General features: G+C 41.8%; 1 protein-coding gene across 1 annotated transcript in view; it reads right to left on the bottom strand.

The window, feature by feature from the left end:
- The window catches only part of TMPRSS11F (transmembrane serine protease 11F), a 94,452-nt gene extending 83,269 nt beyond the window's left edge, over positions 1-11,183 (bottom strand). The window contains exon 1 of the mRNA XM_075198337.1: positions 11,097-11,183. Coding sequence (XP_075054438.1) covers positions 11,097-11,183 — 87 coding nt within the window. The remainder of the gene's footprint in view (positions 1-11,096) is intronic.
- Between the last annotated feature and the right edge of the window lie 14,312 nt (positions 11,184-25,495).

Here is a 25,495-nt window from a genome sequence, read left to right as displayed (position 1 = left end):
ATCCATGGCATCCATTCAGGCCTTAGGCAGGTGGAAGTACAACAGTTATAAAAGTTACATTAGACCCAATGTTTAACCATTTTGTTTTGTTCCTTTTCCGCAGCTCTGCTCTACCTCTTTTTCTTTTCTTAGTGATGGATCCAGGGCAATGCTGTTTGCCGCTTTTAGCGGAGGCATAAAGGGATATTTCCTATTCTTCCTATGGTTGGCCTGATTGGCTTTGGGCCTTCCGGGGTTTTATAGGTTTTTACCTTCACTAGGGTTGCTGCTTTTAATGTTACTATACAGTGTTTTGTTGTAAATGGTGTGTGTGATAAATAAGATTTCATCAGGTTGGGTCGTAAGGTGGTAGTCGTAGTTTTCCTCCGTCTCAAGGGCAGCCCCCCTCTCTTTTTTCAGTATACGCTTTTGTTGACTTAGGCCCGGTTATTTTAGTTTTGAAAGTTTTAGTTTTAGTTATGTTTACTGGGCAAGCAAGCATGTTATGGCTGCCCATGCTCAAGGCAGATAGATAGAAAAGAGGGGCATAAAATATGCCGAATTTATTCCACTCCTTTTGCAGTGAAATTAACAAGCATGGTATTCCTGATATTCTGGTCATACATTTAGGGGGTAACAATGTGGGCCTGAGAAAATCGTTGAATCTCATTATTAGTAGGCGTGAGGACATGCCAGCTGTTGCCCATAGATGGCCTAGCATTAGATTGTGCTGGTCATACATAATTCAACGCCAGCAATGGAGGTCGAGTATCCCCGCTGTCGCTATAGCATCAGTAATAAGGAAGATAAATCAGTCAGCCAGTAAATTTGTCCGGGTGCTGGGGGGGTTCGGCTATATCTCACCTTTTGTTGAAAGCGGAATATTCCTATTTGTTTAGACTGGTTGGGGTACATTTGTCTGATGAAGGGATACGGTAATTTATAGACCAGTTGTGTTGGAAGTTGAGGGCTGTGATTAGGTCTGGTGATGGCGAGCCGCATATCCGTATATAGATTGCGGCGCGGGCAGGAGAGCAGTGCAGTCAGTAGGTGTGCATATGGTGCTGGGTTCATCTTGTCATAGGTCACTACCTCCCTTTTGTTGGTGTCATCATATGGTTGGTCCGCCTGTGAGGAGGACCCTCGGCCTGTATCTACAGGTCAATACGGGCAGTTAATAAGGGGGTGTAGTCTTGCCGTTGGACAGATTTTAGCACCGGCTAATAGATAAGGTATGATCCTGGGTTGGTGATACTATGGTCTGACCTTTCCACCGTTATTGATTTTGCTTTTTCTGACTGCCCTGCTCTCGTCTGCCATACAGTCCTCAATAGGTTCAAGTTTATAAGTTAATTTTAATAAATTGTTATTATTCATTCCACCTTTAATTTGGTGTCCGTGTCGTTATTTGGTTTAAATAAAATGTTTAGTTAAATTGTATTGTGTGAGATCATGGGAACTTCCACGCTATGCATTTTAACACAATGTAAAACACAAAATCAGGGTAAGAGAGGACAGTTTGAAGTTATATTTTGTTTTTAAAAATGTAAGGGTTTCTGTATTTGACTGCTGTCAGAAACTCCTCAGCATTGGGATGCCTTATTTGTATACCAGGGTGTTTATGTTTTTCCAAGATACAGAAGCCTACTACTAGGTCTACTGTAGCAATACAAGGAAGTACAGCAGTCCAATTATAGTATTATGGGATTAGAGTAGTCTAACAGGTAGAGTCAGTAATAGGTACGTAGTAAAATTCCAAATTGTATAGCAAATGGATAGTTGAGGCAATATGTCAGGTGACAGACAGGAATAGTTAGAGTTCAAGCAGAATGTAAGCAATGAGGAACAATGTTTATAGCTTCAATGCAAAACAACACACCCAGTATCAAAGTAATATAATAAAGCAACGTTTATAGAAAGAAGCAGGTTTATGGACATAAAGGGTCTGAGTCATTAAGGAAAGTAAGGCAAAAAAGGAGTAAATACAAATGGTGCAAATTAGTTTATTAGTTTGCACTGGCTGCTTTTTCATGTAGCACACAAATACTTGATAGATTTATTTTTACACTGAAATTTAAAGTTGATTTAGGACATGTCCTACCACAACTATAAATCTGTCCCCACATTTTAAATTTACCTCCCCCTCCAATGCAACATGGTTTTTCCCAGGTACAAAGTTACTCCTTTTTTACGCTTTGCTCTCCTAGAGAAGGGAAACACACAAAATCTCCCAGCAATATGCTCTCAGCCAGTAAAATAAAGACTAATTAAAAACTACTGGCTGTAAAGGAATGGACTGATTATGTACTGGACAATTATAAGAGAAAACTACTCTTTTACAAACATGTTCACTATGCACAGCAGATAGGTGCAGTAATTTTTTAGCATATATGTCGCAAACAGAGTGAGCCAGCGCAGCTGTTCCGGTACTAATGAATAGTTGAGGGGTGAAGCATTTTTTGAATAGTTGAGGTCTTCTATGCTTACTTTACTGAGGGCTATACATTAAAGGTGCAGTATGACACTAATGCACTGCAAACATACGAGTTACTCAAATTCAATTTCTCTTCCCAGACTTCCAATAGACAGTAAAACCTATTTGGACTCCCCGATTTCACTGGAGAAGGTGGATACAGCTAAATTGTCTGTCCCAAATGGTAAGGCCCCTGGTTTAGATGGTCTCCCAATAGAGCTATAAAAACAACATAGAGGGCTAGATTTACTAAGCTGCGGGTTGGAAAAAGTGGGGATGTTGCCTATAGCAACCAATCAGATTCTAGCTGTCATTTTGTAGAAGGTACTAAATAAATGAAAGCTAAAATAAGATTGGTTGCTATAGGCAACATCCCCACTTTTTCAAACCCGCAGCTTAGTAAATCTAGCCCAGAGTGTTTTATGCCCTAAGCTACTGGACACCTTTAATGGTCTGTGAGCTCGATGAGGTCTGAACTTACGAGACATGGCAACCGGTTTGAGAAGTTGACAATGAAAGGTACTCAGAATTCTGAGAGAGCGAGGGAGATTCAATCTGAAAGCCAGAGGGTGGACTTGCTTGATATAGAGAAATAATCCAATAAACTTGGGGCCAAGTTTCCTACAAGGTTGTCGAAGTTTCGTGTCGAGAGCCATACGCTGTCATCTACTTTAAGAGAGCACTGTCTACTGTGCAAATCCGCAAAATACTTAGATCTGAAAGAGGCTTGTTTAAGGGCAGCATGAACCTTCCTCCATATCAGAGTAAGGCGAATGGCAGTACTTGAAACATCAGATGGACTTGAGGGCACCAGAGAGGCCAAGGAGTTGGCCTGGGGATGGAAGGCAAGGTTGTAGAAGAAAGAAGACACACGTGTAGATGTATGGCATGCATTATTGTAGACGAACTCTGTCCATGGAAGCAAGGTAGCCTAATTATCATGAAATTTCGAGACATAAATGCAAAGGAATTGTTCTAGGGATTGATTAACCCTCTGAGTTTGCCCATTTGACTGGGGATGATAGGCAAAAAACAGACTTAGCTTGATTCCAAATAGTGTACAAAAAGATTTCCAGAAGATGGCGACTGTGACAGGATATGCCACCCTGTCTGTTGTTGCTGGGAACCGGATGGGCTTACTTTGCCACCGTTCCCTTTCGTTATCCCAAAAGCGGCCTCTTGCCGCAGTAGGAAGGGCTGCCACCACTGGACTCCTATACCGGCATCCAGAACCGGGTTTCTTCTGGGTCACTGACGCTGCTAACGTGTCTCGTTGCTGGTTTACCTGGGCTGGTTACTCTGGACCTCTTACTATGGATCCGGGATGCTGTGAGTGGATCCCCCCTGGCCTATCACATGGACCAGGGCTGCTGGGTAGCAGACAGAGCGGTGGTACTGGAAACGCTTGGGTCCAAACCTCAGACACAGCCGTAGAACGGATTAGATTTGGGTCTAATCTGTAGATCACAGGAATACAGCGATATTGAAGATGTTTCCAAGCAGGTCTATTAAGCAAGAGGGTTTATTTACTCACACACACTGGTGGAAGATACCAGTGTGATCATGTCAGATGAAAAATCAGATGAACACTTACATGCTCACACAGCTCATCTTTTATACAGTTCAGAAATAGTCTACTTTAGAATCAGGATGTAACCTCATTTACCAAAACATTGATTTGCGTACATTGCAAAGCCCCTAATATTTATACTTGGCTATGAAATACTTAAAAACCTTTTTGCGATTTCCTGCATCTTATTTCAGAGACAGGAGACTCACTAGCAAGTCAAGAGGTCTGACTGGCATGAATACTTCAGACAGTCGCCGAATACACATTTCCACAGAACACCAAGCCCCTTCCGCAAACCATAATACACCAAAGGCTTGGTAAACACAGGCTCATTGTATCAGATATATACATCAGAAGTAGGCATATCCTATAGCAAGGTTAGACAAGAGACAAATTTCTTCCCCTGGTCTCAGAAATAACGATTACCTATCTCACAATATAACAAATAAAAACAATATATAGGTGCACATTAAAATTACATTAAATAAGTGCCCTGCGCTATTTGCTTTAAATACATTTTTTACCAATAGTGATGCAATGATTTGGCAATACTCTCTGGATACAATGTCCGTAATTTATTTGCCTAGTGATCACCTTTAATTACGGGACTGAGCAATTCTACAATATATCCCGGCTATTTTGGCAGAGCACAGAGGATTTAATGTTCTCCCTATATACAAGGAAACATCCAAGAGATTTAAAGATTATCTTGAACTGAGTAAAGTGGAATCAGAGATTTTGCAGTCCCATTACGAAGACCACTACATCATATAATCACTATTCAAAAGAGATCACATCTCAACGCTATAGATGAAAAATATAAACGGGTGAGATTAATCCTATATTTACATCTCCTTTTTATATTAGATTATCATAGATCTGTGTTTGATTTTGTTTTAATGGTGTACTGACCAGACACCTCTCGAGACAGACTCTCGAGAGGTATGCTATATATTATATTTATTTGTTCAGCTTATCACACTCCATATGCTGTATATTGGTTGTACTGTATACATTTTAAGGTTGAACTAAAACTGTGCTACATTTATGAGATCTGCGTATTATTCTTTTTTTATTATATTTTATTTAATACATTAATTTACTCTATTCCTCTGGGCGCACCCTGTTCAATTTGTAAGGAGGTAAAAAATATATAATTATAATTATATATATTGGTTTAATTCATGATTATATAAGGTGTCTATACACGGTTGAAGCACCGATAGTCTTTCTTGTTATTTAGAAATATATTCGTTGTGTCCATGAACTTTTACAGGTGGTGGTGGAGTGAATATTCTGGATGGAGGAGATTTTGCTGGTTTAACCTGTGAGTTGTGGAAAATCGGATGAATTTTATGCATTGTACTAAGTAACTCTAATGTACCGATCAGCCAACTTCTGTGATGGCCTTCCTAATTTTTAATTCTTTGCGGAGAGCCAAACCTTTTCCCCTACTAAGAGGGACGGAGCAGTTCACCTCCGTTAATCAGCATGGTACTTATATTGTCTTTGCGCTTGAGCAATGTTGGTTGATAATTGGTTCCATAAGTTGCATAGCTTTTGATGTAAGTCTTTAACCATGGGAATATTATCTTAGTGTCGATTTTAGGAATGAGTTGTGGATGGTATCCATAATTAGCGAAAAATGGACTTGTTTGAGTGGAGGAATGAATTGTGTTGTTGTAAGTGAATTCGGCCATTGACAGGAGCTCAGCCCAGTCATTCTGCTGGAAAATAGTTAAAATCCATAGGTATTGTTCTAGACACTGATAAACTCTTTCTGTTTGTTCATTGGTTTGTGGATGGTAGCCTAAAGACAGATCCAGGTGAATGTGTAATGAGTTGCAGTAGGCTCTCCAGAAACGAGATGTAAACTGCGTCCCTCTATCTGACACAATACAATCAAGGCAACCATGTAATTTGAAAATGTGTTTGACAAATATTCGAGCTGTTTGTGGAGTCGACGGCAGTTTGGTGAGAGGAACAAAAAAGTGCTAATTTAGTAAATCGTTCAACCACAAGGAAGATGTTAGTGAAATTTTGTGATGGAGGTTACTCTGAGATAAAGTCCATTGATATGTCTTTCCACGGACCTGCGGGTATGGGCAATGGTTAGTGTAAACCAGTGGGCGGGGAATGATGGGTCTTGTGTCTGGCGCATGTAGTGCAGGCAATAACATGCAGTTTGATGTCTTTAGAAACTTGAGGTCACCAAAAATATCTATAGACAAGATTCAGAGTTTTATAAATTCCAGGACGACCTGCCAACTTAGAATTAGGACACAATTTTAGAACTTTGAAGCGTAAAACAGAGGCTAGTACAAAGACTTGAAGAGATCTCATCAGGTACCCATTGGGATGTTCTTGTAATTCGGGTTGCAGGATTCTGACTTTCTGAATGCTTTGTAACTTTTTGGTTGCCATGGCAATTCTTTTCTTTAGAGACTGTGGGGAAATGACAGCTATAATCTTTTCTAGTGATAGGACAGGCAAGTCCCCTGGTGCATGTTCTGAAGGTTTTTCATACATCCTAGACAGGGCATCAGCTTTTTCATTACGAGACCCCGGTCTATATTTTACTATAAAATTAAACTGTGTGAAGAAGAGGGACCAGTGGTCTTGTCGAGAATTAAGATTCTTGACAGTTTTAAGGTATTCAAGATTCCTGTGGTCGGTATAAACGGTGATAGGAATGTTGTTCCCTTCAAGAAGGGGACGCCATTCTTTTAAGGTTAAGAGAATAGCAAGTAATTCCTTATTCCCTATAGAATAATTTTGTTCAGCAGGGGTTAGTTTCCTGGCGTAGAAGGCACAAGGGTGTAATACATTTTTTGTTCCTTGCCGCTGTGACAGTACTGAGCCTACTGCACTGTCAGAGGCATCAACCTGGAGGATAAATGCTCTTGCCGGATCAGGATGGGCCAAAATGGGAGCTGTTTGAAAAAGTTTCTTTATCTGATGAAAAGCCTCCAGGGCAGAATAAATCCAGTGAAAAGGAATATATTTATTGGTCATAGTCAAAAAGGCTTGACTGATCTTAGAATTGTTTTTAATAAAGCGCCTGTAATAATTTGTAAACCCTAATAAACGCTGAACTGCTTTTACTGGCCATTGTGCAATTGCCTTAGTTTTATTAGGGTCCATTTTCAATCCCTGTTTGGAAATGATATGTCTTAGGAATTCAATAGATGTATTTTCAAATGAACATTTCTCAAGCTTGGCATATAAACTGTGGGTTCGGAGGCGCTGTAGAACAGCTTTTACTTGTCTTCTGTGTTCAGATACATTTTGAGAATATATGAGAAAGTTATCTAGGTAAATAACAACAAATTGGTCTAAGATATCTCAAAAAATGTCATTGACAAAGCGCTGAAAGGTGCATTGATGAGTCCAAAGGGCATAATAAGATATGCAAAGTGACCATAGTGCGTACGGAACGCAGTTTTTGACTTGTACCCTGAACGAATTCTAACCAAATTATATGCTGCCCTCAAATCAAGTTTAGTGAAGATGTGTGCAGGACGATGTCTTTAAAATAGTTCAGGAATTAGTGGTAATGGGGAGCGATTACGAACAGTGATGGCGTTCAGGGCCCTATAATCAACACAAGAACGTAAGCCTCCATGTTTTTTTCCCCACAAAGAATATGGGAGCACCAGTGGGTGAGATGGTGGGACGGATAAACCCCTTTTGAAGGCTTTCATCAAGGTACTCAGTTCGGACTCAGACAAGGAGTAAATGCAGCCAAAATGTAATGGAGCCCCTGCAACCTAGTCTATTGGGCAGTCATAGAATTTAATGACGGGGCAAGACTTCAACATGTTTTGTGTGAAAGACATCAGAAAATTTCAGGTATGGATCGGGAATCTCTGCCTGTTGGGCCACCTCAATGGAAACGCTCATTTGAACAGTGAGGCAGTGGGCGGTGCAGAATCAAGAAGAAAATATCAGCTCCTTTTTAGACCAATTAATCTTAGGATTATGTTTGGTTAACCATGGCATTCCCAGAACCACATGAAATTTAGGCGATTGAAAGATATCTAAGGTAAGATTTTCTGATGTTTTTGGTTAGCTTTGAGGTGTATTGGCACCTTTTCTTTATCAACAGGGTCTGAAGCAATAGGCGTTCCATCAATAGTTTCCAAGGGTATAGTGATGGCTTTGGTCCGAGTGGGAACATTATGAAAAGCTACGATCAATAGAGTTTCCCATAAAAACAGAGTCAACCAAGGCCAAAGTCCTGATGTGCTTTTCCTTGAAGATTAAATCTATTTGAAGGGATATATAACAGTGGGGAATAGTTTTGATGAGATTAACCTGATTGTTTGTAAGAGGGCAGAAAGTTTGGCTCCGATCCCCGCTCTTTACAGAGTTGGGGCCTGGATGTTTCCCGAAGACCACGGGGTTCTTCTTCAAATTGGGCACTCTGCCAAAAATGCTTAAACTGGCACAGTACAGACATAGATTAAATTCTCTTCTTCTTGTCCTTTCTTGAGTAGAGAGAGGTCCTCAAATCCCCCCTATATGCATTGACTCAGGCTCAGATTGTTCAGGATTAGTAGCCAACTGTTGGAAAGAAGTGGCTGAGGGAGAAAACACTGTATTAGGACATTGGGTCCTATATCTATCCCTCCGGGGCTCTGTGAGACGATTGTCAATAGTCATGCATCTATCCATAAACTTCAAGAATTAAATGAGGATCAATACGAGCCAATTCATCTTTAATGTCATCGTCCCTTGCGGTATTGGCATTTTTTGGGCTACAACATTCCATTGTCACTCATCCACTGACAAAATTCAATAGTATAATCTAAAACTTACCGTGACAGAGATTAAATAGGATAGATTCAGCCATGTACGCCCAATGAGGGTCATAAAATGCTTTACCAAAAGACTGCAGGAATAATGGGAGAGAATCCAGCATGAATTCTATATGTAATGTACTTCTCCTTATTTGTAGCAATGCTGCCAAATTTCTGTGGAGTGTCCATGACTCCTTTGTTGTGAGACGATCAGTCATCAGAGAGTACCACATTGTCAAGTTATTAATGGACGTTTGGTTAGTAATTGGTGAACACAACTTTGGTAATGTAAGTATTAATTTACATAAACTATAGTTGCTTCAATGTTCCATTTATTTAAATATCATTTTCACAATGCAGTTAACCTTTTTGGAATCATGTGTCTTTTAAAATTATTAAAGATAATATTGTACCCCAGTAAAGATACACATTTCTGAGAGTTTAAAGTGTCTATAGCCATTCAAACACACATATAGTTGTTTTTGCTTTTTGTTTGCAAAGTGTGTTTGTTCAACTTTCAGGAGACAGTGCCTACCCTTTCCGACTGTGGGTCCTGTCTCCTATTTCAAATCCATACAATTCCACGCATGCATCCACCACTTTGTTGATTAAAGAAATGTATCACCTTCTGAAAGCCTACTTTCACTTCCTCAGCTGGTCTGGAGAAGCGGGCATGTTTGTGCCAGATGGGGCAATATGGGTCTGTGTATTAGAAATAAAATAATATAGCACTTCAATGTATTAAACATACTTCTATTATATATATGTCTAGGACACACTGATTTATACAATTATGAGTATTATTGTAAACCTAGTTTATTATAAAAGATCCCAATGGCCAATAAATCGTTAATTTCTGAATATGTCATATAATAGTACTGTTTATTACTTGCCTTTGAAATGATACTTAAAAATGATGGATTTTTTTTTACTTTTCTAATAATGCAGAACCATTAAATGTTTATTGGGGTTCGTTGTCATCAGAGAGATACGCACAATAAGGGGGGTGTATGCGACCTGATATTACTATTAATCAGCATTTTATACGAACATAATAATCACGTTTCTCCTGGATATATTATATAACTCGTCATTGGAAATGTAGGAAATACAAGAATTTGTCTAATATAATCTCAACAAATACACATCTAAGATCATGTCTGTGGATGTACTGTAAGTCTATATGATTTACAGAACGAAATCTTTAGTTACTGACTCATTCTCTCTTCTATTTGAATTGGAAAGATTGATGCAGTAATTATACAATCTCTATAAAGTATTATTAATCTAATAGCCATACTAGGGCAATAATGTTTTAGTGAAATATATTATGATGACTTTTGACCTTTCATAATAATCTATCTTTCTCCATAAGAATTACACTTAATAGAATAACATAAGGGTTAGACTTTTCAGAGCAGATTAATTATCAATCCTGAAGTTGAAACTGTCACACATCGGGGTCTTAGTGAGACTTAAGATGTCTGCGGTTATCATCTCACAACTATCTGGGTCTCTCCTGGTCACCTGCAGCAGTGTTGAACCCCACTTCTTCATTTGTAAAAAAAAACCCAAAACCTACTGTTTGTCCTGCTGCATGGGTGCGGCCATCTTGAATTCACTCCTGGTTATCTTTCCAGCCCTATCATATTTCAACAGCTCACATGATTTGTGCAACCAATAGGTATTAGGAGCACCCTATTTAAATTTGCTCCAGAGATCGGCTCTTTGCCAGAATAACACACTTTTCTCCTGAGGATGATTCTTGGCTCCAGGCTCCAGTTATTTCCACCACTGTTCCTGAATACCCTGCATTTCCAAAGTGATAATCTTTCAGCAAATACCATGCATTGTGTTAGAAACAGCAGGTAGCTGCTGTTTTCATTTTGGCTGCTGCAGGGTTGTTTTCAGCTTGGGTGTGATCACATGAACTCGACTCACCAGCAGCTCAATCTGACACCTGCCCTGATTGGCTACTGCTGCTTTAAATACCTGTCAGTTTTACTAAGCCTTTGCCAGATATAGCGTTCACACGCTGGCTTCTCCATGCTCCTGTTCCTGAGTATATTCTGCTCCTGTCTGATACTTGGTTTTAACCTCTGCCTGTGACCTGACTACTCCTGATCACTGCCTGGATATACCTATTGCTTGTCACGACGTATATCAGTGCCTTGATCGACCCCTTGCCTGTTGTTTGACTTAGACTTTTGTCTTTGAGACCACCACCCAGCCACAGGATTGTGGTGCCTACTCTCTGCTCCATCGGACTCACCTGTGTCAATGGTGTTTCACCTTTCAGACTGACAGCTTGATCTTGCTCCAGCACCTTCCTCTGCACTGTGTTGCTCCCCAGCTTCATTCTCTACTCTACATTGCCAAACTGTTGTACTGGTGGAGTTTGGTACTACATCATATTTCAACTCAGTATATTCTGATCTAAGTGCATCTGCATCCCTGTTGCCATAGAAATCTCTGCTCAGCACCTCGCTTCCAAGTCCTTTGTGGTGCCCACCTACCTGAGTTAAGTTGTCATGGCGACAACCAAAAAATCGACAAACATATCTGGTTCCATGTGAAATGAGTTGTTAAAGGTGAAGCTGTTGTCAACAAAAGGTTTTGATAACTTAACTCGTAGGATGTTTCCTGACACATTGCCAAGTGATCATCTCTCTGCAAGTATCCTACATTTCCAAAGTGCATATATTTCTGCAAATACCCTGCATTTACACAGTGTATATCTTTCTGGAAATACCCTGAGTTGCCGGGTGATCATCTCTCTGCAAGTACCTTGCGTTTCCAAACTGCACATCTTCATGCAAGAATTCTGCATTCATCAAGAGTGCTTGCCTCAGCAAGAACTTTGCATTATCTAGTGCTTATTCTGTAGTACCTGGGGTTTTGCCGGTATCACTAGTTCTATAGCTGTGGCTGGTTCTGAGTCTCTAGGGTTCATTTCCAGTTTTGTGTATCTGTGTGTGGGTTCCAGGTCTGTGGCTGTATTACAGTCCTTACTTGTCCATTCCTAGTCACAGTTCTGAGTTCCTGTCTCCAGCTTCAGCTCATTCTGTTCTGAGTTCCTAAGAACAGTTCCAGAGTGTTGGTACGGCGGATTCCAGTTACGTATTCTGGCGCAGACTCCGTTTCTAGACTTCTTATATCTAAAATAGATAAATAATTCCGAAAGCCCTGTGCCATTCGGAGAATCAGTCTGCTCTGACATTGGGAAAATTAATTTCCAAAGGTGGGGGTGAAAGGAATGTGAGAAAGGTTTCACTCAGCTGCCTTACCCAGTAATGTTGTTCATTTCTATGAGGACCCCAGTCCAGGTTACAATGTGCCATCTTTCTCAAAGTGTACTCCTCTCATGTGAAGTCTTAAACTAGTAAGTTAGTGACTCTGGTTATATTTCCTATTTCATTTCTGAAACTTATTTGTGCAACTCATTTTGTATGCCTTGGTATAAGCTGTTTTGTACTTAAGCCTTGGAAACATTTTTCAAATTAAATACATTTAATCTAGCATTTTCTCTGCGATTTTTTGTGAACTTACGAAGCCAAGTGAGGCTCATGCTGCATGTGTATGTGATTTAACTGTGAAACATTAATAAGTGGTTTTGGTGAACACAAGGACTCCATAGTAAATACTTCACGGTGGCAGAAAAGGTGTATTTATTGGTAAGTGACTAGGGTGACTCCAGTCATGGCCAGCTGTTTCAGATTGCTGTATTTGAGGCAGACTGGGCGTTTGTGACACTCCTGCTTCAGCAAGACCCAAGGTTCCTGAATCCGATGAAAAAAAACAGACGACCACGACAGATACAGAGTACCCTATGATTGGCTAGTGGTAGTTTACAATCAGTTTGACTTAAAAATGCACTCTTCAGCGAACCGCGTATTTGTGTGTATACTCAGTGCGTTATTCGGTCCTTTTATTCCGTAGAATTAAGGTGAGGTTTTTCTAGATAGTATTTTAGAATTAGTCCTGCAGGCTTAGAATGCAGAATTGTGATCACGAGGATTGGCATAGTTAGCAACTCACAAACGTATCCTAGACTTTACTTTCTGTACTCAATAGCAAGAGAGCCCTCAATCCCAGGATCTCTTTATCTTGATACTGATATCGTCCAGTGATTTAAGTAGTGCATGTGGGAAAGAGAATTAACATTGTCCTTATCTGTTAAAATCAAGATACGGAGAGCAAAATTCTACTCAAACACATGACCAAACTTTCACGTCTATTGCGCTTATTATGCAAGGCTCCCTCTCTCATACACACACACACACACACACACACACAGACACAGACACACGCACACACACACACACACACACACACACTCTCTCTTATACACAATGACACACCCACACTGACTCACACTCTCTTTCATTCATACACACATTTCTCATACAAATACTATAAATTCACTTTCCCAGCGCACCTCTAAGGTGCTGCCTAAACAAAGGACCACCCATCCCTTCACACAACTAAATAAATATCAAATAATATAAGTACTTGGCACTCCTACTGTGACAAACAATCTGTTTTGTGCTCATAAAGTTCACTTCAAAAACTAAATGTGTCAGTCCATCAATGACAATAATAATAATACAAAAAATAGATATGTTTGAGGATGCTTGAGAAATCTTGATTTCAGCCAGGCAGGGAGATATTTAAAAACAGCTATTCGAGAGGAAGAAGTGGCTTGGCACAGCACAGATTAGCTACAGTGGCATCTGTATAATTGACAAGTACCTCTCTTTTTTTTTTATAAATCACTGAAAATAATGTAATAAGTAGAGATGGGCGGGTCCGGTTCTCCGAGAACCGAACCCACCCGAACTTTGGGTATCCGAGTACCGAGCTGAGCAGCTCGGTACTCTCCCGCCCATTCCGAATCCAAATCGAGGCCGAACGTCATTGTGACATCGTCGGATCTCGGGGCTCGGTTCTCGCGATACTTCAACTTTATAAATACACGCCTCCACAGCAATTTATCGCCATTTGACAGAGGGAGAGAGCAGGGTGTAGTCATAGGCTAATTAGAGCAGGGACAGAGAATACAATATTGTTCTTGCAATTGCTCTAACCAAAATCGCTAGTGCAGAGAGGAGGATAGAGGTTTATTATTTTTTCTTCATATTTGGCACTCCCCAGCGCTTTTGGGGTGTCCCCCAAAATTGTGCATAAATATTTCTGGCTGTCAAAAGTCATATCTGTCAGCAGTATCTACTAAATAATTTTTAGCACTCCTCAGTGCTTTTGGGGTGTCCTCCCTAATTGTGCATTAATATTTCTGGTTGTCAAAAGTCATATCTGTCAGCAGTATCTACTAAATAATTTGTAGCACACCTCAGTGCTTTTGGGGTGTCCTCCCTAATTGTGCATTAATATTTCTGGCTGTCAAAAGTCATATCTGTCAGCAGTATCTACTAAATAATTTGTAGCACTCCTCAGTGCTTTTGGGGTGTCCTCCCTAATTGTGCATTAATATTTCTGGCTGTCAAAAGTCATTTCTGTCAGCAGTATCTACTAAATAATTTGTAGCACTCCTCAGTGCTTTTGGGGTGTCCTCCCTAATTGTGCATTAATATTTCTGGCTGTCAAAAGTCATTTCTGTCAGCAGTATCTACTAAATAATTTGTAGCACTCCTCAGTGCTTTTGGGGTGTCCTCCCTAATTGTGCATTAATATTTCTGGCTGTCAAAAGTCATAACTGTCAGCAGAATCTACTAAATAATTTTTAGCACTCCTCAGTGCTTTTGGGGTGTCCTCCCTAATTGTGCATTAATATTTCTGGCTGTCAAAAGTCATTTCTGTCAGCAGTATCTACTAAATAATTTTTAGCACTCCTCAGTGCTTTTGGGGTGTCCTCCCTAATTGTGCATTAATATTTCTGGCTGTCAAAAGTCATAACTGTCAGCAGTATCTACTAAATAATTTTTAGCACTCCTCAGTGCTTTTGGGGTGTCCTCCCTAATTGTGCATTAATATTTCTGGCTGTCAAAAGTCATATCTGTCAGCAGTATCTACTAAATAATTTGTAGCACTCCTCAGTGCTTTTGGGGTGTTCTCCCTAATTGTGCATTAATATTTCTGGCTGTCAAAAGTCATATCTGTCAGTAGTATCTACCAAATAATTTTTAGCACTCCCCAGTGGTTTGCGCTCAGAATGGATTCAAAGCAGTCCACATATGATCTGAATGAGCAACCAGGTTCTGTCACCAGTCCTGATGTTAGTGTTCCCAGTACGTCATCTGGCCAAGGCGATGTCAAACAACAGAGTGTTTCCAAATTAGTGCAAAAAACAAAAAACAAAAAAAAAATTACTGTATTGAAGCGAAAAAGAAGTGTAACTGAGCAAAAGTTAAGTGACGATAAAAAAAAAATTGCAAGCATGCCATTCTACACACGCAGTGGCAAAGAGAGAATGAGGCCTTTACCTTTGGGTATTAGTGGCAGATCCCAAAAAGTTACCCAGCCTACAATTGGTGCACAACTACTGTTACGCGTCAAAGCCGAGCTGCAAGATAACAGTAAGGCATTACAGGAGAATATTTGCTCTGATTCACAAATGACAACAATCCCTGTGGAGAGTCCATCCAACAGTGGGATGTCTAATCGTGAGCATTCTGCTGATGTGTGCCTTAATAGCCCGAGTGTAGCCGGTGATACCCAAATTGAGGATGCCACTTTGGAATTAGAAGAGGATGAGGGGGAGATTTGTGTAGGCGACGAGGGCGCTAATGATGATGTTGATGATTATGATGCAGACAGATACCAAATTGCTTTTCTCAATTTCTATTTATATTCTAGATTATATAACGGCTGAATAGTTTTCTATTTTACTCCTAGTGGAGAGAGGATCTGATGCAGACAGATACCAAACTGGCTTTCTCCATGTCAATTAATATTGTACAGTCTATAACGGCTGGATTTTTTGGTATTTTATACAAGTGGAGGGGGGCCTAGAGAGACAGAAACCAAACTGGCTTTCTCCATGTCAATTAATATTGTACAGTCTATAATGGCTGAATTTTTTGTTTTTTTAAAAAAGTGGAGGGGGGTCTATAGAGACAGAAAGCAAACTGTCTTTTTCCATTTCTTTACATATTTAACTATAAGTGTAGGGTGTAATACACATCCAACGACGATGGCTGCATTGCCAATATGCATAGATGGAGAGGAAGACAATCTGTTTTGTGTGTAGAATAAATGAAGGCCTACCAACGAAGAATTAAACAGTTTTTTTGGATGATTTATTACCTCAACAATTAGATTACTTATCTCTAAAACAGTTGGAGCACTAAATTGGGTTATTTTAGGCACAAAAACATGTATTTTCCAACAAAATAGCAAAACAAAACCAAACAAAACCAAAACCAAAACCAAAACACGCAATGGCGGTTTTGCAAAACCAAAACCAAAACCAAAACACGACGGTAATCCAGATCCAAAACCGAATCCAAAACCAAAACACGGGGGTCAGTGACCATCTCTAGTAATAAGTACTGCTTTATTCCAAGATTTTTTTTAATGCACCAGTAACCATATCTGATGATTAATATAATGTGTGAGCATGCCCGGCGCTCCCATTAGGCAACGTTAGGCAGTTGCCTAGGGCGCCGGGCTCTGAAGGGCGCCACAGGATTAAAAAGCAGATATACTTTATATTGTAAAACTGTGCGGCGACCGCGGGCATACCTTCCACGGCCACGGCACAGCTATGGATCACCATCGCCACAACGGCCCCCTCCAACAGCTGATGGGGCGGGCGCACCTCCGTCTCCTTCACTCCCCCTCACTCCTCCTCACTCCCCCTGCCCTGACTGACTGTCGGGCGTGACATCATCAGGGCCCGACAGTGTCAGTCAGTGAGGGACAGGACCCTGCAGAGAGGAGCAGCGTTATGGAGTTTAAGGTAAGGAAAGTCCTGGGGGTGGATATTTTGGGGGGGGGGGGTGGATTTATTTTTTGGGGGGGCGGATATTTTGGGGGTGGGTGGCGGATTTATTTGGGGGGGGGGCGGATTTCAAAATTGCGCCTAGGGTCCCGGGGATCCTAGAACCGGGCCTGTGTGTGAGGGAGGAGAGTCTTAATATAAGGTGGGTGTGAGGTAGGCTATTAATTTAATTGTGGAGTGTAGGTGGGGGGAGGGGGGGGTAATTATTTAATGGATGCTATTTCATTTGTGGGATGATGGTTTGGCTATTCAATTTAATAGTGTGGCCTATTAATTTAAGATGGGGTGATTTGGGGGCTATTAATTGAATGTGGGGTTTGGAGAGAATGAGCTCTCTTGTGCCTGGTTTGTTTATCCTCCCTTAGGATGTAAGTTCGTATGAGCAGGGCTCCCTACCCTCCTGTCTCCACACCTGTTCTTCCGCTCCGTCTTTACTGCATATGACTGGCCGGAGTTTCTGAAGTATTGGTACTTTTTGTTCATTGTTCTGTATGGTTTCACCCTGTATAGTCTACTGTTAGTACTGTATGCGGCGCTGCGGATACCTTGTGGCGCCTAACAAATAAATGATAACAATAATAATAATAATAATATTTATTAAATGAGAATAAGAATTATTTTTTGCCAGTGATTGTCGCAGGAAATAGGTATATTTATTAAATGTAAATGCTATTAATTTATTGCCGGAGTGAGGGAGTCTCTACTGCAATTTGGGTGGGAGGTAGGCTATTACTTTAATAGTGGTTGGTGCTATTAATTTATTTATGGGGTGATGGTGAGGTTATTTAATTAATTTAATAGTGGGGACTATTATATTAAGGTGAGGTGGCAGGACCTTTAATGCTGAGGAAGTTTAGGGCTATTAATAGAATATATTGCTGAGTTTGGGGTGGAGAACTGTTTACTAAAGGGGAATATGAATTATTTAATGTTGGGAACGGTTGTAGGAAATTGTTATATTTATTAAATTTAAATGCTATTTATTGTTGGAGCTAGAGGGAAATAGGTTTATTTTACAGATGCTCAGGCTCGGTTCCCTGAGAACTGAACACACCTGATCTTAGCAGATCCGAGTACCGAACCGTTACTTTCGAGCGCCCTTGGAATTGAAAATGAGGCAAAACGTCATTGTTACGTCTAGGGATGAGCGCGCTCGGATTTCTGAAATCCGAGCCCACCCGAGTCGGATCCGAGACAGATCCGGGTATTGGCGCCAAATTCAAAAGTGAAACTGAGGCTCTGACTCATAATCCCGTTGTCGGATCTCGCGATACTCGGATCCTATAAATTCCCCGCTAGTCGCCGCCATCTTCACTCGGGCATTGATCAGGGTAGAGGGAGGGTGTGTTAGGTGGTCCTCTGTGCTGTTTAGTTCTGTGCTGTTTAGTTCTGTGCTGTTTAGTTCTGTGCTGTTTAGTTCTGTGCTGTTTAGTTCTGTGCTGTTTAGTTCTGTGCTGTTTAGTGCTGTGCTGTGCTGTGCTGTGCTGTGCTGTGCTGTGCTGTGCTGTGTTCTGCAGTATCAGTCCAGTGGTGCTGTGTGCTGTGCTCTGTCCTTCTGAGGTCAGTGGTGCTGCTGGGTCCTGTGCTGTGTCCTGTTCAGTCCAGTGGTGCTGTGTCCTGTGCTCTGTGCTTCTAAGGGCATAGTTATTTCCCCAATATTCCCCTGTGTTTAAAAAAATAAAAAAAAGTTTTTTTAAAAAATACCAAAAACTACTTTAATATTTTTTAATTACCACAAAATTTTCACAACCAATCCTGCAGTATAAGCCCATTGGTACTGCAATATTACCAAGTTCACACATTCAGCAGTAAAAGTCCAGTGGTACTGCAATATTACAAAGTTTACACATTCTGCAGTATCAGTCCAGTGGTGCTGTGTCCTGTGCTCTGTCCTGCTGAGTTCCGTAGTGCTGCTGGGTCCTGTGCCGTGTCCTGTTCAGTCCAGTGGTGCTGTGTCCTGTGCTCTGTGCTTCTAAGGGCATAGTTATTTCCCCATTATTCCCAAGTTTTTAAAAAATAAAAAAAAAGTAAAAAATAATAAAAAATTTAAAAAAAAAAAAATATATAATAATTATAACCAAATTTGCAAAACCAATCCAGCATTATAAGTCCATTGGTACTGCAATATTACCAAGTTCACACATTCTGCAGTATCAGTCCAGTGGTGCTGTGTCCTGTGCTCTGTCCTGCTGAGTTCCGTAGTGCTGCTGGGTCCTGTGCCGTGTCCTGTTCAGTCCAGTGGTGCTGTGTCCTGTGCTCTGTGCTTCTAAGGGCATAGTTATTTCCCCACTATTCCCAAGGTTTTTAAAAATAAAAAAAAAGTAAAAAAAAATAAAAAATTTAAAAAAATAAATAAATATAATAATTATAACCAAATTTGCAAAACCAATCCAGCATTATAAGTCCATTGGTACTGCAATATTACCAAGTTCACACATTCTGCAGTATCAGTCCAGTGGTGCTGTGTCCTGTGCTCTGTCCTGCTGAGTTCCGTAGTGCTGCTGGGTCCTGTGCCGTGTCCTGTTCAGTCCAGTGGTGCTGTGTCCTGTGCTCTGTGCTTCTAAGGGCATAGTTATTTCCCCACTATTCCCAAGTTTTTTAAAAATAAAAAAAAAGTAAAAAAAAATAAAAAATTAAAAAAAAAAAAAATATATAATAATTATAACCAAATTTGCAAAACCAATCCAGCAGTATAAGTCCATTGGTACTGCAATATTACCAAGTTCACACATTCTGCAGTATCTTGTGCTACATATAATGGAGACCAAAAATTTGGAGGATAAAGTAGGGAAAGATCAAGACCCACTTCCTCCTAATGCTGAAGCTGCTGCCACTAGTCATGACATAGACGATGAAATGCCATCAACGTCGTCTTCCAAGCCCGATGCCCAATCTCGTAGTACCGGGCATGTAAAATCCAAAAAGCCCAAGTTAAGAAAAAGTAGCAAAAAGAGAAACTTAAAATCATCTGAGGAGAAACGTAAAGTTGCCAATATGCCATTTACGACACGGAGTGGCAAGGAACGGCTTAGGCCCTGGCCCGTGTTCATGACTAGTGGTTCAGCTTCACCCACGGATCTTAGCCCTCCTCCTCCTCCCCCCCCCTACAAAAAATTGAAGAGAGTTATGCTGTCAGCAACAAAACAGCAAACAACTCTGCCTTCTAAAGAGAAATTATCACAAATCCCCAAGGCGAGTCCAAGGGTGTTGGTGGTTGTCAAGCCTGACCTTCCCATCACTGTACGGGAAGAGGTGGCTCGGGAGGAGGCTATTGATGATGTAGCTGGCGCTGTGGAGGAACTTGATGATGAGGATGGTGATGTGGTTATTGTAAATGAGGCACCAGGGGGGGAAACAGCTGATGTCCATGGGATGAAAAAGCCCATCGTCATGCCTGGTCAGAAGACCAAAAAATGCACCTCTTCGGTCTGGAGTTATTTTTATCCAAATCCAGACAACCAATGTATGGCAATATGTAGCTTATGTAAAGCTCAAATAAGCAGGGGTAAGGATCTTGCCCACCTAGGAACATCCTCCCTTATACGTCACCTGAATAACCTTCATAGTTCAGTGGTTAGTTCAGGAACTGGGGCTAGGACCCTCATCGGTACAGGGACACCTAAATCCCGTGGTCCAGTTGGATACACACCAGCAACACCCTCCTCGTCAACTTCCTCCACAATCTCCATCAGATTCAGTCCTGCAGCCCAAGTCAGCAGCCAGACTGAGTCCTCCTCAATACGGGATTCATCCGAGGAATCCTGCAGCGGTACGCCTACTACTGCCACTGCTGCTGTTGCTGCTGTTAGTCGGTCATCTTCCCAGAGGGGAAGTCGTAAGACCGCTAAGTCTTTCACCAAACAATTGACCGTCCAACAGTCGTTTGCCATGACCACCAAATACGATAGTAGTCACCCTATTGCAAAGCGTATAACTGCGGCTGTAACTGCAATGTTGGTGTTAGATGTGCGCCCGGTGTCCGCCATCAGTGGAGTGGGATTTAGAGGGTTGATGGAGGTATTGTGTCCCCGGTACCAAATCCCCTCGAGATTCCACTTCACTAGGCAGGCGATACCAAAAATGTACAGAGAAGTACGATCAAGTGTCCTCAGTGCTCTTAAAAATGCGGTTGTACCCACTGTCCACTTAACCACGGACATGTGGACAAGTGGTTCTGGGCAAACGAAGGACTATATGACTGTGACAGCCCACTGGGTAGATGCATCCCCTTCCGCAGCAACAGCAACAGCTGCATCAGTAGCAGCATCTACAAAATGGCTGCTCATGCAAAGGCAGGCAACATTGTGCATTACAGGCTTTAATAAGAGGCACAACGCTGACAACATATTAGAGAAAATGAGGGAAATTATCTCCCAGTGGCTTACCCCACTTAGACTCTCATGGGGATTTGTGGTGTCAGACAATGCCAGTAACATTGTGCGGGCATTAAATATGGGCAATTTCCAGCACGTCCCATGTTTTGCCCACACCATTAATTTGGTGGTGCAGCATTACCTCAAGAGTGACAGGGGTGTGCAGGAGATGCTTGCGGTGGCCCGCAAAATTGCTGGACACTTTCGGCATTCAGCCAGTGCCTACCGCAGACTAGAGGCACATCAAAAAAGCTTGAACCTGCCCTGCCATCACCTCAAACAAGAGGTTGTGACGCGCTGGAACTCCACCCTCTATATGCTGCAGAGGATGGAGGAGCAGCAAAAGGCCATTCAGGCCTACACAGCCACCTACGACATAGGCAAAGGAGTGGGGATGCGCCTGAGTCAAGCGCAGTGGAGACTGATTTCCGTGTTGTGCAAGGTTCTGCAGCCATTTGAACTTGCCACACGAGAAGTCAGTTCCGACACTGCCAGCTTGAGTCAGGTCATTCCCCTGATCAGGCTGTTGCAGAAGCAGCTGGAGAAAGTGAGGGAGGAGCTGGTAAGCCATTGCGATTACAGCAAGCATGTAGCTCTTGTGGATGTAGCCCTTCGTACGCTTTGCCAGGATCCGAGGGTGGTCACTCTTTTAAAGTCAGAGGAATACATTCTGGCCACCGTGCTCGATCCTCGGTTTAAAGCGTATGTTGTGTCTCTGTTTCCGGCGGACACAAATCTACAGCGGTGCAAAGACCTGCTGGTCAGGAGATTGTCCTCTGAAGAGGACCGTGACATGCCAACAGCTCCACCCTCATTTTCTTCCACATCTATGGCTGCGAGGAAAAAGCTCAGTTTTCCCAAAAGAGGCACTGGCGGGGATGCTGATAACATCTGGTCCGGACTGAAGGACCTGCCAACCATTGCAGACATGTCTACTCTCGCTGCATTGGATGCTGTGACAATAGAAAAAATTGTGGATGATTACTTTGCTGACACCATCCAAGTAGACATGTCAGACAGTCCATATTGTTACTGGCAGGAAAAAAAGGCAGTTTGGAAGCCCCTGTACAAACTGGCTCTATTTTACCTGAGTTGTCCCCCCTCCAGTGTGTACTCGGAAAGAGTTTTTAGTGCAGCGGGGAACCTGGTCAGTGAGCGGCGAAGGAGGTTGCTTCCTCACAACGTTGAAAAAATGATGTTTATAAAAATGAATAATCAATTCCTCAATGAAGTACAGCACTGCCCTCCAGATACTACAGAGGGACCTGTGGTTGTGGAGTCCAGCGGGGACGAATTGATAATGTGTGATGAGGAGGAAGTACACACTGTAGGGGGAGAGGAATCAGAGGTTGAGGATGAGGACGACATCTTGCCTCAGTAGAGCCTGTTTAGTCTGTACAGGGAGAGATGAATAGCTTTTTTGGTGTGGGGGCCCAAACAAACCAATCATTTCAGTCAAAGTTGTTTGGTAGGCCCTGTCGCTGAAATGATTGGTTTGTTAAAGTGTGCATGTCCTATTTCAACAACAGACCTCTCAACTGCAGCTCATCCCTCCTCTGCGGGGATAATGTCTCCTGTGCTCTGACACGTCACTCTGTGTACTCTCAGCCTCAGGATCTGACACTACAGCTACCATGCCTCTTGTAGCAGCCCTTACTCCAGGGCCTCTTCCATGTGCAGTGTCCCCCTCTCTCTTGGGTTCACTATAGTGGCATGGAGTTCTCCCCCTCATCCAGGGCACACATTCCTTGCCCTGGCTCAGTCACCACGCTCAGACTTCCAGGCAATGCTGGGGGAGCCTGGGAGCTTCCACCCCAGGTCCCCAGCTACAACTCTCCTCTCCTGTGTCTTCTCTCTCTTTCTGACACTTTAAAGATCGTGCCTTTAAATGAAAAAGTCAGTCTTCATTGCACGACTATGTGCAAGTGCAACAGGGACATTTTTTTGGGTTTACAAAGTCAAACAATAACACTACGACCCTGTCTGTCTGGGGTCTGTCAATGACGAATTGTCTGGAGCATGTTTGGAGGAGGTATTGTGGCCCCGGTATCAAATTGGGTACCGGGGCCACCCCACTATGCAGTCCAGATACTTGTTTGGTGGAATTCCGACACGTGGAGGGTTTTTAAATTATATTGTGGCCTCGGTACCAAATTGTGTACCGGGGCCACCACACTACGCAGTCAAGATACTTGTTTGGTGGAATTCAGACCAGTTGAGGGTTTTATTATTATATTGTGTGGACCACTCTATCTATACCACACTACAACTCTATACCACTCTATTTCCTACTTTAATTCTATTTAATTCTATTTCCTACTTTAATTCTATTACTAATTAATTACCATAAAGAGGAACAAAAAAAACCAATTTTACCAAAAGTATAATATGACTTAGACTTACAAACACTACACTTGAAAGATCGTGCCTTTAAATGAAAAAGTCAGTCTTCATTGCACGACTATGTGCAACAGGGACAGTTTTTTTGTTTACAAAGTCAACTAATAACACTTGGACCCTGTCTGTCTTTAACATACTTGATGGGATCTCAATGACGAATTGTCTGTAGCATGTTTGGAGGAGGTATTGTGGCCCCGGTATCAAATTGGGTACCGGGGCCACCCCACTACGCAGTCCAGATACTTGTTTGGTGGAATTCTGACACGTGGAGGGTGTATTTATTTTATTGTGGACCCGGTATCAAATTGGGTACCGGGGCCACCCCACTACGCAGTCCAGATACTTGTTTGGTGGAATTCTGACACGTGGAGGGTGTATTTATTTTATTGTGGCCCCGGTATCAAATTGGGTACCGGGGCCACCCCACTACGCAGTCCAGATACTTGTTTGGTGGAATTCTGACACGTGGAGGGTGTATTTATTTTATTGTGGCCCCGGTATCAAATTGGGTACCGGGGCCACCCCACTACGCAGTCCAGATACTTGTTTGGTGGAATTCTGACACGTGGAGGGTGTATTTATTTTATTGTGGCCCCGGTATCAAATTGGGTACCGGGGCCACCCCACTACGCAGTCCAGATACTTGTTTGGTGGAATTCTGACACGTGGAGGGTTTTTTAATTATATTGTGGCCTCGGTACCAAATTGTGTACCGGGGCCACCACACTACGCAGTCAAGATAGATAGATGCGTATCATAGATAAAGTACATTCAGTGGTGTGGGGCAAATTGAAAAATATTCAAAATGCACTGACATTATCAAAAACAAGAGGTTGTCACACGCTAAAACTCCAACATGTATATGATGGAGAGGATGGAGGAGCAGCCGTATGTGTAGTGTAATGCAGACCTGTTGAAGGTTTTTTATATATTTTATTGTGGTGCCCAGTGCCCACTCCTCTAGGCAGTCCAGGTACATTTATTGGTGCGATTCATAAAAGTTCAGGGTTTTTAATATATTGTGGTGACCCACTCCTCTACGCAGTCCAGGTACAATTATTGGTGCGAATCATAAAAGTTCAGGGTTTTTAATATATTGTGGTGACCCACTCCTCTACGCAGTCCAGGTACATTTATTGGTGCGAATCATAAAAGTTCAGGGTTTTTAATATATCTTGTGGTGACCCACTCCTCTACGCAGTCCAGGTACATTTATTGGTGCGATTCATAAAAGTTCAGGGTTTTTAATATATTATGGTGACCCACTCCTCTACGCAGTCCAGGTACATTTATTGGTGCGAATCAAACAAGTTGATGGTTTTCTTATTATATATATTGTGGTGACCCACTCCCTGTACGCAGTCCAGGTACATTTATTGGTGCGATTCATAAAAGTTCAGGGTTTTTAATATATTGTGGTGACCCACTCCTCTACGCAGTCCAGGTACATTTATTGGTGCGAATCATAAAAGTTCAGGGTTTTTAATATATCTTGTGGTGACCCACTCCTCTACGCAGTCCAGGTACATTTATTGGTGCGATTCATAAAAGTTCAGGGTTTTTAATATATTGTGGTGACCCACTCCTCTACGCAGTCCAGGTACATTTATTGGTGCGAATCAAACAAGTTGATGGTTTTCTTATTATATATATTGTGGTGACCCACTCCTCTACGCAGTCCAGGTACATTTATTGGTGCGATTCATAAAAGTTCAGGGTTTTTAATATATTGTGGTGACCCACTCCTCTACGCAGTCCAGGTACATTTATTGGTGCGAATCATAAAAGTTCAGGGTTTTTAATATATCTTGTGGTGACCCACTCCTCTATGCAGTCCAGGTACATTTATTGGTGCGATTCATAAAAGTTCAGGGTTTTTAATATATTGTGGTGACCCACTCCTCTACGCAGTCCAGGTACATTTATTGGTGCGAATCA

Source organism: Mixophyes fleayi, chromosome 1, assembly GCF_038048845.1.
Source record: "Mixophyes fleayi isolate aMixFle1 chromosome 1, aMixFle1.hap1, whole genome shotgun sequence".
Taxonomy (NCBI): domain Eukaryota; kingdom Metazoa; phylum Chordata; class Amphibia; order Anura; family Limnodynastidae; genus Mixophyes; species Mixophyes fleayi.
The sequence above is the reverse complement of the archived record's forward strand: the minus strand, read 5'-3'. Positions and strand labels throughout refer to the sequence as shown.